Below are 16082 nucleotides of genomic sequence, written 5' to 3' on the forward strand. Positions count from 1 at the left end.
GTAAAATAAGGAGCTGTCTGCAGGAATCGGGGCCAATAACCGCGTAAACTAAAAACAATGTTTTTGTCACTTTTAGATCTGTCTTTATTTAGTAATCAGGATTTCATAATTTATCTTTGACCTAGGAAACTACCCAATTCCTGTTTGTTGCTGGCAACACAAGTATAAAATAATAATATTTTTTTGGCATGGTAATATTGTACGAAATGAATGGCCGACAAGGAAAAATCTGGTGTTTTGCTGCAGACGAAACTAGAACCCTCGACCTCTCACCATCCAGTACACCTACAGTCCACATACACCAAGAGCTGGACACTGTTCACTCGTTGTCACTCGAGTCGGAGGCAGGGTCGGCCACTTCAACATTGAACTTGTACTCCTGGTCGGCGCCGAGATAAGCGTCCGACATGAAGTATAGTGTGTAGGTATGGCGGCCGGGTGCTCCGCAGACGAAGTCCAAGCGAACCTTGGCGCTGCGAGCGAGGGAAACCCGCTTGATCGACAGCAGCGAATTGGTCTTCGGATCCCCAATCACCACCCACCAGCCTTCCTCGCGTTTCTGTGAATGGAGAAAGTGTCATCAGGGGAACCCACATCAATAACGGCCTCCGTGGTCCAGTGGATGAGCGTTGGACTCACGATCCGGAGGTCCCGGGTTCGAATCCCGGTGGGGACAAATCACTTTGTGATCCCTAGTTTGGTTAGGACATTACAGGTTACGATCACCTGATTGTCCGAAAAGTAAAAAGATCCGTGCTTCGGAAGGCACGTTAAGCCGTTAGTCCCGGTTATTACTTACTGATGTAAGTACGTAGTCGATACATGAGTCATGTCAGGGGCCTATGGCGGCTCAGTAATAACCCTGACACCAGGGTTGATGGTGTTGGTAATCCACCTCACAATCCACACGATAGAAGAAGAAGAAGACCAGCCGGGTCTGCATGACAACCGCTCCGCGCGCGGCGCGAATTATATTGAGCGCTTCGACCAATAAACGGTACGAATGCGGCGCTTTCCCTGCAGGCATATTTATGTGTATTTATATATAATAAACAGCCTATATACGTCCCACTGCTGGGCGCAGGCCTCCCCTCAATCAACCGGAGGGGGTATGGAGCATACTCCACCACGCTGCTCCACTGCGGGTTGGTGGAGGTGTTTGGGCTAGTTGCCCGGGACCAACGGCTTAGCGTGCCCACTGCTCAACCATTCATCTTTTATATCTAGATTAATAAAAACCCAAACCCACTACACTGCAATTGTACAACTCTCTCCTCCCTCAGTTGCGTGAAAGAGATCGCAATTAGTCATAAGGCCACCTCTACCCGCCTTCGAATAAGTTTCTCCTGTGAATGTCTCGTAAATTTGGGTGTAATAAAGTGTTTTCGCAAAGGCCGGTCATAGGATGGGTGACCACAAAAAAAAAAAAAGATTTCATCTCGAGCTCCTCCGTGCTTCGGAAGGCACGTTAAGCCGTTGGTCCCGGCTGCATTAGCAGTCGTTAATAACCATCAATCCGCACTGGGCCCGCGTGATGGTTTAAGGCCCGATCTCCCTATCCATCCATAGGGAAGGCCCCAGCAGTGGGGACGTTAATGGGCTGGTGATGATGAAAGTGTTTTTTACCCGACTGCGGCGAAGCAAGAAGGAGGGTTATGTGTTTTTATTTTTATTATACAAACCTGCGGGAAGAACGGCGCGATGACAGGGCCGACGATATCGTCCTCTCTCTCTAGCGACACCTCCACCACTATAGGCTTGCCCGCGCGCAAGCGACGCTCATTCTTCACCTGATAAATACATACAAATAGTCATTACTTTTTACAACACCTACCACTGGATTCCACTATTGAAATATCGGGACACAGGAGGGACAAACAGTGTTGAAATATCGGGAGACTCATATTCTTACTTTAAACGCGGTAAGAACCTGTTATTGGTGCTAATTCCTGTAAATACCATCTAATTTTATTTAAGTTATATCTGTCATTTTCTTATCCGCCGAAAAGGAAAGGGACGGGTAATCGACAAGCATAAAATTTATGGAACACACGTCTATTTTAAGCACAAATCTAAACCAACCGTCTAAAAATTTTACATCACTCAATAACCTGACACGTTCATTTACTCATTCTTCCTAAAATTAAGAGCTGTGAATCATCCGTCCCTTTCCTTTTCGACGGATACGAAAATGACGGATATAACTTAAAATAAAATTAGGCGGTGTTTGCAGGAATCGGGGCCATTATGTGTTTTAATTAGTGAGACTTACAGTTCAATTTGTCAAATTACTGAATGTGACATGGTACCAAAGTGTATACATATAAGTGATGAGCCGGATCGTCAAAAATGTATATCCGCGGATACGGATCTGAATACGGATATTTAGTGTAAAGATCCGCGGATACGGATACGGATCTTTATTTTCTTGTTCGATATTATTCGATTGGTGTCAAAAAAAGATTAAAGTTTTAGATATTTCATTGTTATAAAAGTGATATTTTATCTTGCTTTCATTATAAAGATATATCTATCTAAATGTTTGCAATATAAAGGTGCCAAATATTTGATTTTAAGAAATAAAAGCAATCTGAATGGAATTTTATAGTTTTTAATTTAATAATTCTACTTAATCACCTGAAAAAGATCCGCGTGAAAAGTAACGGACACGGATACGGATACGGATTTTTCTTTTATCTCGGATATCCGCGGATATTCGGAACATCACTAATACATATTAATGCTCGTGACCGTACGATAACGTCAATGTGTAGTGTCTATGTAACGAGGTGTTTTGAAGTGTCCGGGGTGTGGTTATGCTGGATGCTCACCTCGTAAGCCAGCTCCACGTTGGGGTACCGGTTGCAGAAGCGCGCCACGTCGGCCATGTCAGTCGGCGACAGCTGCAGCAGCTTGGCTCGCGCGCTGTCTTCCAATTCCATCACGTCGAACACCGTCTCCACACCCTGAAACATAATATTTACGCTAGAAGCCGCGTGAGAGCCCCCAGCGCTCCCCATTTGTCCGGCCAAGTAGTTAATGCCATTTACGGCAAATCTACAATAAGTCACTTTAGCCCCGTCTTCTTCTTTCATCGTGTGGGTTGTGAGGTGGATTACCAACCTCATCAACCCTGGTGTGAGGGCTACTATTAAGCGGCGGCTCTTGGCGAAAGGCCCCTGACATGACTCATGTAACGATTAAGTACTACAGTGTCCATACATTCTCCATACCGTGCCCATACAATGTCCATACCATGCCTATACATTCACCACACGGTGTCTATACGATGTCCACACCGTGGCCATACACTGTCCATACCATGCTCATACATAGTCCATACTGTGCCCATACAATGTCCATACCGTGCCCATACAATGTCCATACCATGCTCATACATAGTCCATACTGTGCCCATACAATGACCATCCTGTGCTCATACAATGTCCATACTGAGCTCATACAATGTCCATACCATGCTCATACAATATCCATACTGAGCTCATACAATGTCCATACCATGCTCATACAATATCCATACTGTGCCCATACAATGTCCATACCGTGCCCATACAATGTCCATTCCGTGCCCATACATTCTCCATACCGAGCCCATACATTACCTTGTCGGCGCAGCGCTGCACCAGCTCGGGCGTGAAATGCGGCAGCTGGCGCAGATACGAGTCTTTGGCCCACATGGCCTGAGTGACCATCTGCGCGAGCTCCATGGCCGCCACGGCGGGGGACAGCCACCCCGAGGACGACACCACGTCCACACACGCCTGGATCAGCCGTATGGCCTGGGAAACGAAACAAATGAGTTGAAGAACAAGTTAAAGAACTTCTTCAGAGCCCGAGGACGCAGGTACGAAACCCGGCACGGTTTTCAATGGTTTTCTCCAACCCGTCAACGAAGCCTAAGTACATATTAACAAGGTAGATATTAACAAGGTAACAAGGTAGATATTAACAAGGTAACAAGGTAGATATTAACAAGGTAACAAGGTAGATATTAACAAGGTAACAAGGTAGATATTAACAAAGTAACAAGGTAGATATTAACAAGGTAACAAGGTAGATATTAAGAAGGTAACAAGGTAGATATTAACAAGGTAACACAGTTGTTAAGGTGTAAGACCATTGGACCACGGAGGTCGTTTATCGATGACGTCAAATCAAATCTAAGGGAGAAACTGACTGACTGACATATCAACACACAGCCTAAACGGCTAAACGTAGGCACTTGAAATTTGGAAGGGACGTAGCTTAGGTACCGCAGAGGTGCACTAAGAAAGGGATTCCCGAAGTTCCCACGGGAACGGGAATTAGCGGGAAAATCCTATTATATGAAAAATCTAAACCGCTTAAGTTAGACGCTTGAAATTTGACATGCACTCCCACATACACAAAGATCTCTTTTATATAACACGCCACGCGGACGAGGACACGGGCAAAAGCTAGTCAAATATACTTGCAAAAAAATTTCAAATAAAAAAAAACAATCAACTATACTTTTTTTTTCTTCTTTTTTATGACGTCGTGCTGATGTTGTGTTTTGTAATTAACTCCCAACGCAAAAACGACGGGGTGTTATAAGTTTGACGTGTCTGTGTAAATGTGTATGTGTCTGTCTGTGGCATCGTAGCTCCCAAACGGATGATCCGATTTTAATGCGTTTTTTTTGTTTGAAAGGTATATCAGTCGAGTGTTCTTAGCTATGTTTGGTGGAAATCGGTTCAGGTCTTCAAGGTCATCGGGTCGTTTGTTAGGTGTGATAGGAATGTTACACGCTCAGTTTGCTTGCAAGACATTAGTGTTTCAAATGTTAGATCCCACATAATCTGACATTTGAAACACTAATGTCTTCTGGAAGCACTGAGCTGGTCTGCTGTTAGCGTGCTTTCTTTCTGATGGGTGTTTTAAAATTTTTAATTTAATGTTAAAAGTAATGTTGCGTTACCTTAGTGAGCACGATGGCGGTGTCGGCCTGCAGCTCGGCGGGCAGCTGCGTGCGCGAGAGGTGCGCCTGCAGCAGCACGTGCGCCTTCACGTGAGGGTCGTTGTACTTCACCGCGCCCGTCGACGACGTCGGCTTGTGGGGTACCCTGTACGGTCATGAGCAATATAATGTACCCACTTTAGGACCCTGTCGCACTAACATATTGGACATTTAGTAAGACTTACATACATAACATAAACATAAACTGCCCATATACGTCCCACTGCTGGGCACAGGCCTCCCCTCAATCAACCCGAGGGGGTATGGAGCATACTCCACCACGCTGCTCCACTGCGGGTTGGTGGAGGTGTTTTCACGGCTAATAGCCGGGACCAACGGCTTAACGTGCCCTCCGAAGCACGGAATCATCTTACTTTTTCGGACAATCAGGTGACTAAGACTTACAGGGTGGTATTAATAAACTAATGTCAGAAAGAAAGAAAGTATTTATTATTAGAGGACACCACAATAACAATACAAACACAGTAGGGGAAAAAAATAATTACACAAAATCACAATTATTAACAAAAACGTAAAAGAAACAGAAAAATAATAATAAAATACAAAATATTGGTCGTAACAGTCATGTGGCGGTGGTGGACGTCCTCAATAAATGGAGCCATAGAGGCAGCCAATCAGCTCGCGACACCAAACACTTCAGGACCCCGATACCGACCCCGCCGGCGTGGGCGACGATTTCCCTCATTCAGCGCTTATCGCTATCGACCCACTAGGGTCGATTAATTCTTTCAAATATTTTTTTCTCTCAGACGACGCCCTGAGCCGAGGTTCGCGCCCAACTGGTCACCCTCAGGCCTGTTGTCTTAAACGTTGTACCGGGTGAGAGCCTTCAGCGCTCCCCATTTGTCCGGCCAAGTAGTTAATGCCATCTGCGGCAAATCTACAATAAATCACGTCAAAAAAAAAAAATCAATAAATGGACCTCGCTCAGCATAAGCCGCGGCGTGAGCCACGACGCTGGTATTCGCTGGTGGTGGGTTGGTGGTTGGTATTGGTTGGTTTTTGGTGGTTGGTATCTCAGCTGAGACTGCCCTCAAGATCATGCTCAAGTCTCTGTTTTTATATGAGAACTGTCACATTGACATGATCTTGAGAGCAGTCTCGAAGCTGAGATTAGTTTATTAATACCAGCCACAGATCAATTTGTCAAAAAAGTTAATGTGACATGGTACCAAAGTGTATACATATTAATGACCGCACGGTATCACATTAACATGACATGGACATGACAGACATCCGTTTTTCTAATTGTGTTGTGGTTTGCTATGATGTTATTGTCTTTTTCTTTGTGTGGCTCCCTTTTATAATAAACTATTTCTATTCTATTCTACAATAACATCATCATCATCCCTAGCATTATCCTGTTTCTCACAGGGTCCGCTTACCTAACCTGAATATTTGACAGGTCCGGTTTTTTACAGAAACGACTGCCTATCTGACCTTCCAACTCGCGAAGGGAAAACCAGCCCGACACAGAATACCACATAAAAAAATAAAAAAAAAACTGTTTTTTTTTGACGAGACTTATTGTAGATTTTCCGCAGATGGCATTAACTACTTGGCCGGACTAATGGGGAGCGCTGAAGGCTCTCACCCGGAAAGTGTTAAGTGTTAAAATATTCAGAGTGTTAGTGACATAGTAACGAAATCTTTGGGGGATGATTCAGACCATGATATTGAGTTAACATCAAGTGGAATTTCCTGTCGGAAAATTCTGGTTTTTTTTTTAAATGTATTTTCAGTTCCATACTTTTGCGACGGAAAATTCCACTTGATATCAACTCAGAACCATGGCCTGAATCATCCATCAAAGTTTTCGTTACGATGTCACTAACACCTTGTATAAGGATAAGCATACTAACTTGGCAGCCAGTGCCTTGATGATATTCTCCTCGCGATGTCTGATGCTCAGGTCTGAATACTCCGCGGCGCAGGATATGATCTCCAGAAGACCTCGGATCTTTGTCTTGCTGGTCAGCGAGAGGCTGAACAGCTCTGCGGGGTAGAAAGGCGTTTTAAATGTAGGGAAGTCTTCTTCTATCGTGTGGGCTGTGAGGTGGATTACCAACCCCATCAACCATGGTGTCAGAGTTATTACTGAGCCGCCAAAGGCCCCTGACACGACTCGTGTAACGACTACGTACTTACATCAGTAAGTGATAACCGGGACGAACGGCTTAACGTGCCTTCCGAAGCACGGATCATCTTACTTTCGGACAATCAGGTGATCAACCTGTAATGTCCTAACCAAACTAAGGATCACAAAGTGATTTTTTGTGATTTGTCCCCACCGGGATTCCACAACGCTCAACCACTGGACCACGGAGGTCGTTAAATCGAGTAGAATGTAGTAGAAATATTTACTCAGGTCTCACAGAATACCAGCGGCATAAGCTGAGTGAGAACCTTTTATACGGGACACCATCCACGACACATGGGTAAGCCGACATGACGACACATTTTAATTTAGGTATAAGTTTCTGTGTTCGTTTTCCATGTTTCTATATAGAAAATATTTCGCGTGTGCGTTGACTTCTGATGTGATGTCATTGTAATGTATATAGTTTTTTTTTTTATTATTTTATTTTTGTCATGTATGTTAAGTAATTTTAAGAGAAACTTTGTAACAGCTGTGGATTTTTCTGTTAATGTTACAATGTATATTTTTCAAAATAAATAAATTAAATATGTAATCCGTGTCTGTGGTGTCCTGAATAATAAATGTATCTTTCTTTCTTTCTTCTTTCTTTCTTTCAAATAGAAATAGAAGAAGATCTTTGATTTGGCTGTTTTTGTTTTTTTTTTGTGAATGAATAAAAACAGACAAATAATAAATGTTTCTTTCTTTCTTTCAAATAGAAATAGAAGAAGAAGATCTTCTCTAATCTATAAATACAGCCAAATCAAAGATCTTCTTCTTCTATTTCTATTTGAAAGAAAGAAAGAAAGAAAGATACATTTATCTTTGATTTGGCTGTTTTTGTTTTTTTTTGTGAATGAATAAAAACAGACAAATAATAAATGTTTCTTTCTTTCTTTCAAATAGAAATAGAAGAAGAAGATCTTCTCTAATCTATAAATACAGCCAAATCAAAGATCTTCTTCTTCTATTTCTATTTGAAAGAAAGAAAGAAAGAAAGAAACATTTATTATTCAGGACACCACAGACACGGATTACATATTTATTTATTTACTCACCTATGGTAGTGTAATTGATGTAGTAGTAGGAGGCAATAAATGTTTCTTTCTTGTTTCTTTCTTTCAAATAGAAATAGAAGAAGAAGATCTTTTATAATCCACCTTTGGTAACCAAAGGTGGTGGGTCACTGGGTGAAAAAATAAAAACACCCAAACCAAAGATAATAATAATAATAATAAAACACTTTATTGCACACAAATTCACAAAACATTTACACGATAAACTTATTCTAAGGTGGGCAAAGGCGGCCTTATCGCTAAGAGCGATCTCTTCCAGACAACCTTCGACAGAGGATATAGTACACATATAGTGCAAAGATCTTCTTCTTCTATTTCTATTTGAAAGAAAGAAAGAAAGAAAGAAAGAAAGAAAGAAAGAAAGAAACATTTATTATTCAGGACACCACAGACACGGATTACATATTTATTTATTTACTCACCTATGGTAGTGTAATTGATGTAGTAGTAGGACGCGATCATTCCAAGGTTGAGAGGCTGCACGTCCATGTCGTCCTCTATGGCGATACACTTGGACTGCTCCAGCTCCGTCAGCGTGGTCTCCACTAACTCCGAGAGGTGATCCGACAGGTGCCTGCCGGACATGGGTTAGGTTAGGTTAGAAGGTCTAAACCTTCTAGACCTTCAACATACACCGGACACTTCATACAAACCATGGTATAGGAAGACCTGGGGGGTTAAAATGGCCACATCGAAGCAATTTATTCAGTGAAAGAATATTTAAATTTAAAGTCACAACCGTTTATTTAAATTAAGGTTAATTGTTTTTTGTGTATTTAAAATATCTATTGTTAATTAATTTTTTTAAGACAGATTTATTAAAGATTAAATGTTCCTTTAATTATAAATTATTTAATATTAATATTCGCACGCTGTATGGTTGAGTGATGGACTTTTTTGATATAATTTATATTTAATATCTTTTGTACCACTCTAGAGCGAATAAATTTCATTTCATTTCATTTTCATTTCATTCATCTAATAGAGCAATATTGCTATTTGACATTTGCGCATACTGACAGCTAGCATTTTCAAGGTTAGCCCAGCTGACGTCATCTGACCATGCCGTTTTGTAAAAAATAAATTACCCACGTCCAATGTTTTTAATTTACTATGCAAGGAAATTTTTAACTTTTAGCAAAAGATTTACGTACAGTTTTAACGATTTTTGTATACGTGACAAATATTAGTAATTAAATACATTAGTAAAAAATAATCAAATATTCGAATCAGACGAAAGAACGTCGGCGTCCAATTTCAAAAATCGAACATGTAAACTAAAGTGATATAGAATAAAAACAACGGTCCGCGCGTAGCCTTCACGATTCAAATCTAAACTGTGGTCGAGGGGATATGAGGTAAACTTAGGTCAGACACTGCTGCAGGGGGGGGGATGCTTGCCTCTCACTTTGAAGTCACAGGTTCGAATCCAGCACAGGCCTAAACCAATGTATGTCGAATTTGTTTTCGAAATCATGTTTGGATCATAAATGATATCACGTGCTCAGCGGTGAAGGAAAACATCGTGAGGAAACGTGGTTATGGTTACTATTGAGCCGCTAAAGGCCCCTGACATGGCTCATGTAACGACTACTTACTTACAACAGTAAGTAGTAACCGGGACCAACGGCTCAACGTGCTTTTCGAAGCACGGATCATCTTACTTCTGAACAATCAGGTGATCAGCCTGTAATGTCCTAACCAAACTGGGGATCACAAAGTGATTTGTGCCCACCGGGATTCGAACCTGGGACTTCAGGATCGTGAGCCTAACGCTCAAATGACCACGGAAGCCGTTGATGATGTGATGGGAGATGATGGTGTCTCTCTCTCTCTCTCTCTATTTAAGAGCTGCGCTCTTGTCGGTGGAGTAACCGCCATTCCTCTCTTCTTCCCGCCAAAACCTTCACCTCCCAATACGACACGACCTGCACCTTCTCTTTTATTTGTTTCATAAATGTTATCCTAGGTCTACCCCTTCCTCTCTTCCCTTCAGTTTTTCCTTCTATAATGTTTGTTATAAATGAATCGTGTCGTATCAGGTGGCCAATCATATTTCCTCTCCGGTTCTCTATAGTCTTCAATACGGTTCTAAGTAAGTTCAAGATGATGGTGAGGCTAGAGAAAAGAAGAAAAAAATACTCTTGTGTAGGTTACCTGTGCGTGACCCCTTGCAGGTTGTAATAGTTGGGGTTCTGCGTGAGCCGCCGGTAGAGGAACGTCCAGGTGAGATAGTCGACTGCATCCTGCTTATTCTCTATGGTTTTCGTGACGATCTCCGCGTTCATGTGGTCGTGGAGACGGTGGTCGAGGTGGCTCTGTGGGTGACGTCGTAATTTATTATTTTTCATGTCCTGAATGACTGGATACTCGGCCTAGCAAATAGAACAGAGGTCGAGTAGCTATTTCGCCAAATAACTCGGCCGAGCGCTCGGCCGTGCGCTCGTCGTAATGTTCACACACCGAGTCCGTCCACTCGGTGAAAGAGAGAGCGACGAGTGAGCGAGAGAGAAGAGAGGATTGCGGAATGACAGGAAAATGGCGGACGGTTGTTTGAATAAGGGAAAAAGTATTTTTTTCAAAATTGGCTTACATAGTTAGCGCTTTTTGAACGTCAAAAATTAAATTACATATTATGTAACTAGCTGTAAAACTACTACCACATCAGAATCTGTAACGCTGAGGGAAAGACGTGGCCAGAAAACCTCCCAGCACCGGGCCCTACTCCTACTGTTTCATGTTTTCCTTTTTTTTAAATCCAGTTTGTATTACATAATTTATAAACTTAAATACAATGGTATTCCAATTGCAGTCGGTGGAAGGGAAGTGAAAAATAAAGAGTTTATGTGACTTTGCTGACTGTGCTGTTCACCACACCACCATTTCATGAAATGGTCGATCATTTCATGAAATGGTCAATTCTATGATCTGGCCACGACATATACACTTAATTAATGTACTTACCAATGACATGTAGCTTATGTTACCAATAAAGATTTGTATTTGTATAGTGACTGACCTCGAGCGGCAAGCAGTCGTTGAGCAGCTTGGTGAAGAATGTCTTGTGGTGCGCGACGCACATGAGCACGGCGACCGAGTGCTCGTCCTCGAGGGGGCGGCACGCGCGGCCCAGCATCTGCAGCACCGTCGTGATCGGGTACTGCTCGTACGAGTGCAGCTTGCCGTTGTAACTGCCGGACATGGCAAAGGTTGAAGGTTTGGCAAGCATCCAAATATAACTAGACGCTATACAATAGAGGAGCTCGGTGGCGCAGCGGTAAACGCGCTCGGTCTGCGATCGTTGAAGTTAAGGTGATACGTTTCAGTCAGCTAGGTAACGCTGCGTCAGCAGATGGCGTTACTTCTGCAGTTTTCGTATTTTTTTCCATTTATTCGTTTAGTGTTGAGTTCTGACCCAGTGAAATGTTAGGTGGCGAAATCTTACATACATTATCTTTAAGTTAAGCTACAATTTTGAAGTATTTACTGCAGATATCATATTGAAACATTGCATCAAAAGTTGGTGTCATTTCAATTTGTGTACAAACACGAAGCTGTCACACACACATGCGAACTAGGTTAGCTATTAAAAGAGATGCATAATTTGAAGTCTACTTCTAACTTCTAAATGGCGCATTTGGTAAAGCAGTCGCCGCCATTCTTAAGTTTCACGGTTCAAACCCAAGTGCATGTTTTAATTCTTTTTACTTTTTGTATTTTTTTTACAATTGAATTTGGCGAACCCGTCTATTTGTTACGGAATTTTCAAAAAGTATCACTTTTACCAATAATATTATAATTATACAATAATGTACTTTGCACTAAAGTACCTTCCGTAATTTCCGTATTTTTTATTTTGTAAAATTCTAACAGGCATTAATCGCATCAGTGAACATGCGGCTAACTAAAAAACTACTGAACGGATTTTCATACGGTTTTCACCAATGAGTAGAGTGATTCATGGGCGTGCTTTAGGGTATATAATTTATACAAGTATTTTTTTTTTTTATAAATTGGTTCAAAAAATGATGATGAATGTCAAACATAATTATCGTTACAAATATAGCCGACTTGGAGCTTTCGGCGAAAACACTGCCTGAGCCCATTGAGATATAACAAAACAACGTATGGTTGAATTGTTCCTTTTTTGTAGGTCTACCGAAAAGTCCACAATATGTCATAATAATTATATTGTGTATAAAAAATTGTGTATATGTATTGTATGATTTTACAAATAACGATCACAGTACAGTAATAATAAGGTAGATTTTTCCTAAATTGCGTCGGTTCAAACTTTGTCGCATCGCGTTTGAAAGATGTAATAGCGCTACAGGACGTCCCGCAAGCACGGCGCTGGTGTCGCAGTATCCGCATATAATTATTATGACTTGTCATTTAGTTCCAATAAAATCCGCGGGACTTCATACGTATGTCAGTGACAGCTGGTGATAGCATGCGGGACACTTAGCAGCTAATCGAATTCTATGTTGTTTTCGCGCCCAGTCCAGACGACTTGCAGCGCATTTCTGGACTTATATTTACGCGTGGTGTTTGTTGTTAGGTTAGTTAGTTCAGGTTAGGACGTCTTTTTTTAACGAGGACGTTAAAAAAAGACGAGGCTGGGACGTATTGAAGTAGTATTTCCATATATACGCGGCCTGAAATGGGCTGTTTCAGGGACCTGAACTGGTTGCTGTCGAACTTATTATCACGTTTTCTTGATTAAAATTCACAAATAAGTCAAATAGAAAAAAGAAAAAAGATTTTCGTTAGTTTTGGATCTGTCATGATGTCTGTGATGTTTGTTTATTATACATAAGAATTTCAAAATTTATCTTATTTTTTTCCTAAAGGGCAAGGCAAAGAGAACTATGCCTATACAGCCATGTCTTGTGTTTTTTTTCTTGATGATGATTAATGAAATGATGAAACCTAAGCCCCCACCCTCGGAGCAGACTCCTACTCCGAACCCCAAACGAAGTAAGCGGCTTGTTGGCGTAAAGCGAAAATAGATAGGTACACTTTGTTTATTGAATATTCCGATTTAATAATACTATCGGGAATGTTTTTCGACTAACTTAATGTGATCATTAACCACAAAACACCACTTCGTATTGATTATTTAGATTATTCAACGAAGAAATCAACCTTCCCGTTCCCGTTTCCACCAAAAAGTCCGCGGCAAAGAGAATATAAATAAATCTGTATGTTGGATTGAAAAACAATTAATTAAAAATGACTACTATCTAGGCCGGCAAATGCAACAACTTTTTTTTTGATTTGGTTTTCCCCGAAGGGTAAGGCAAAGGGAACTATGCCCATACAGCCATTTCATTTTATGTATTGATTTTTTATTATAATATATGTCCTCTTTTAAAACACGGTACTTACCCATTATTTAAAAATGTTTAAATAATATGCGTTAAAACAGAAATATTTTTCCAATATTCCTTTTCTCAGATTGTAGTATTTTTAGTTTTTTATTTATATTTATTCTCTTCATACAAAATCTCTTTATAAATTGTCACTGACATTCTATTACACTTGTCAAGTAGTCAAAGCCCTTAGAGAAAAAAAAAATATCACGCACACAAACTAACATTGACACCTCTACACGCTCAGCAAATACACTGTAATCTGCACCACTACAAATGTAGAATTGATCAAAATTGAGGGTCTGAAATATGGTACTTCTCGTATTCGGACCCTAAATTTTTGTTAGTTTGCGAAAATAATACACCAAAATATTACTATTTATCGGTTTTATAACAATATTCCTCTATCCGTTTTCCTGTAGCACTGCATCAACTTTTGTATGGAAAACGAATCACCTTAAACAACTTTCGCAAAGGCCGGTCATAGGATGGGTGACCACAAAAAAGCCTTTGCGAAAGTTGCTTAACTTCAGCAATCGCAGACCGAGCGCGTTTACCGCTGCGCCACCGAGCTCCTCCAAAAAGAAAAAAGGAAAAGCTTTATATAATAGAAAAAAAAAAACATATTTTTCTTTTTGAAAACGGTTGGTTACGTGACATTTTGTCAAGTGATGTCACATTTCGATAAACAAAGAATCTGTCAAACTACACATACACGTTAGTGATGTGATGAACTCCTTGCGGTCGAGATTTCCAGGAAATTCAGTCTTACGACTATATTCTGCTGTGAGCTGCATAGAACCCATGTTTTTTTTTTTCAAAAAGATATTGTATAACTATGCATTGTATAATTGTGTATTGTATTGTATAATTGTGTATCATATTGTATAATTGTGTATCATATTGTATAATTGTGTATCATATTGTATAATTGTGTACGGTGGTGCTCACGTGTGCGTGTCGGCGACGATGACGGTGTGCGTGTGCGCGGCGAAGGCCCAGGCGAGCTCGGCAGCCGCCACCACGAGCTGCGCGGCGCCAGACTCCAGCAGCTGCTGCACCACGCGCCGGTCGCCCGCCTCCACGCCCTCGTGTAGGTACGCCACGCCCGCCGCCAGCGTCTCCTTCAGCATCTGGTGGGGGACAAACTTACGTTACTAAACCAATATCGATCATGCGACTAGTGCTGAGTGAGCCCCTTTACCTCAGGACGTCCACCACCACCTTACGATCATTTCGACGAACATCCGTTCTGCTTTATATGTTATTGTTTTGTTGATGAAAAAAATTATATATGTTCTCGAGCGTGGCTCTTAAATTACTGATGTGATCTGCTTCCTTACATGATTCATGGAATTCGTATTTGTTAATATTACTACATTTATTTACTAGTTATACCTACACTAATAACTTTCTTTTTTGTTCTAACCTTAAGTATTTACGTATACATCTTTGCGATAACATTCGTATATGTACACTATTTCTATTAAAATAATTTGGTATTATATTATAATGTATTATATATTATAATGTTTGACAGCCTCCGTGGTCTAGTGGTTAGAGCGTTAGGCTCACAATCTGGAGGTCCGGGTTCAATTCCCGATGGGGACATTGTCGAAATCACTTTGTGAGACTGTCCTTTGTTTGGTAAGGACTTTTCAAGCTTGAATCACCTGATTGTCCGAAAAAGTAAGATGATTCCGTGCTTCGGAGGGCACGTTAAGCCGTTGGTCCCGGCTATTAGCCGTAAAAACACCTCCACCAACCCGCAGTGGAGCAGCGTGGTGGAGTATGCTCTATACCCCCTCCGGTTGATTGAGGGGAGGCCTGGGCCCAGCAGTGGGACGTATATAGGCAGTTTATGTTGTATGTACACCATTAACACATGTTTATGGAACACGATGTTCGTGCGTCACCCAACAGGTTCCACATAATATCAGCGTCGTGGTTCACGCCGCGACTTGTGCTGAGAGGCCCTTTTATCTCAGGACGTCCACCACCACTTTATGATCATTTCGACAAACATCTGTCTTGCTTTTTTGTAATTGTTTTAATGGAAATTTGATGTGAATTTGATGTGTCAATGATGCCCTTGAGCCGCGGCTAAAGCCAACAGGTCAGCGGCCAGCAGGCGGCTGTGTCGCCGCGAGGGCACGAACACAGCTTGCTATCATTCATTGACTCATTCATTCACTGACTTATTTATCCACCGACACACTAATTCCTTGACTCATTCATTCATTACCTCTCATTCATCATAGATTCATTCATTCATTCTCGTTATTCGATCTGCATGCTGGCTTAGGCAAGAGGGAATGCTATCATACATTGATAGATTCATTCATTCGTGTACTCGTCCATTCATTGTCTCACTCATCCATTGTTTCACTCATTCATTGACTCTCATTAACTGACTCATTCATTCTTATTTTTGTTTCTTCCTTGACTTCCTTATAAGACATGACGTTCGT

General features: G+C 41.2%; 1 protein-coding gene across 1 annotated transcript in view; it reads right to left on the reverse strand.

Annotated features, from left to right (window-relative positions):
* LOC126378801 (putative U5 small nuclear ribonucleoprotein 200 kDa helicase) overlaps positions 1-16082 on the reverse strand; it is a 53037-nt gene continuing 36955 nt past the window's right edge. The window contains exons 35-44 of the mRNA XM_050027199.1: positions 14563-14744; positions 11256-11427; positions 10394-10554; positions 8659-8810; positions 6883-7015; positions 4961-5105; positions 3624-3800; positions 2832-2966; positions 1683-1790; positions 1-559 (exon numbers count right to left, since the gene is read on the reverse strand). Coding sequence (XP_049883156.1) covers positions 320-559; positions 1683-1790; positions 2832-2966; positions 3624-3800; positions 4961-5105; positions 6883-7015; positions 8659-8810; positions 10394-10554; positions 11256-11427; positions 14563-14744 — 1605 coding nt within the window. The 3' untranslated portion in view covers positions 1-319. The remainder of the gene's footprint in view (positions 560-1682; positions 1791-2831; positions 2967-3623; positions 3801-4960; positions 5106-6882; positions 7016-8658; positions 8811-10393; positions 10555-11255; positions 11428-14562; positions 14745-16082) is intronic.

Source organism: Pectinophora gossypiella, chromosome 27, assembly GCF_024362695.1.
Source record: "Pectinophora gossypiella chromosome 27, ilPecGoss1.1, whole genome shotgun sequence".
NCBI lineage: Eukaryota > Metazoa > Arthropoda > Insecta > Lepidoptera > Gelechiidae > Pectinophora > Pectinophora gossypiella.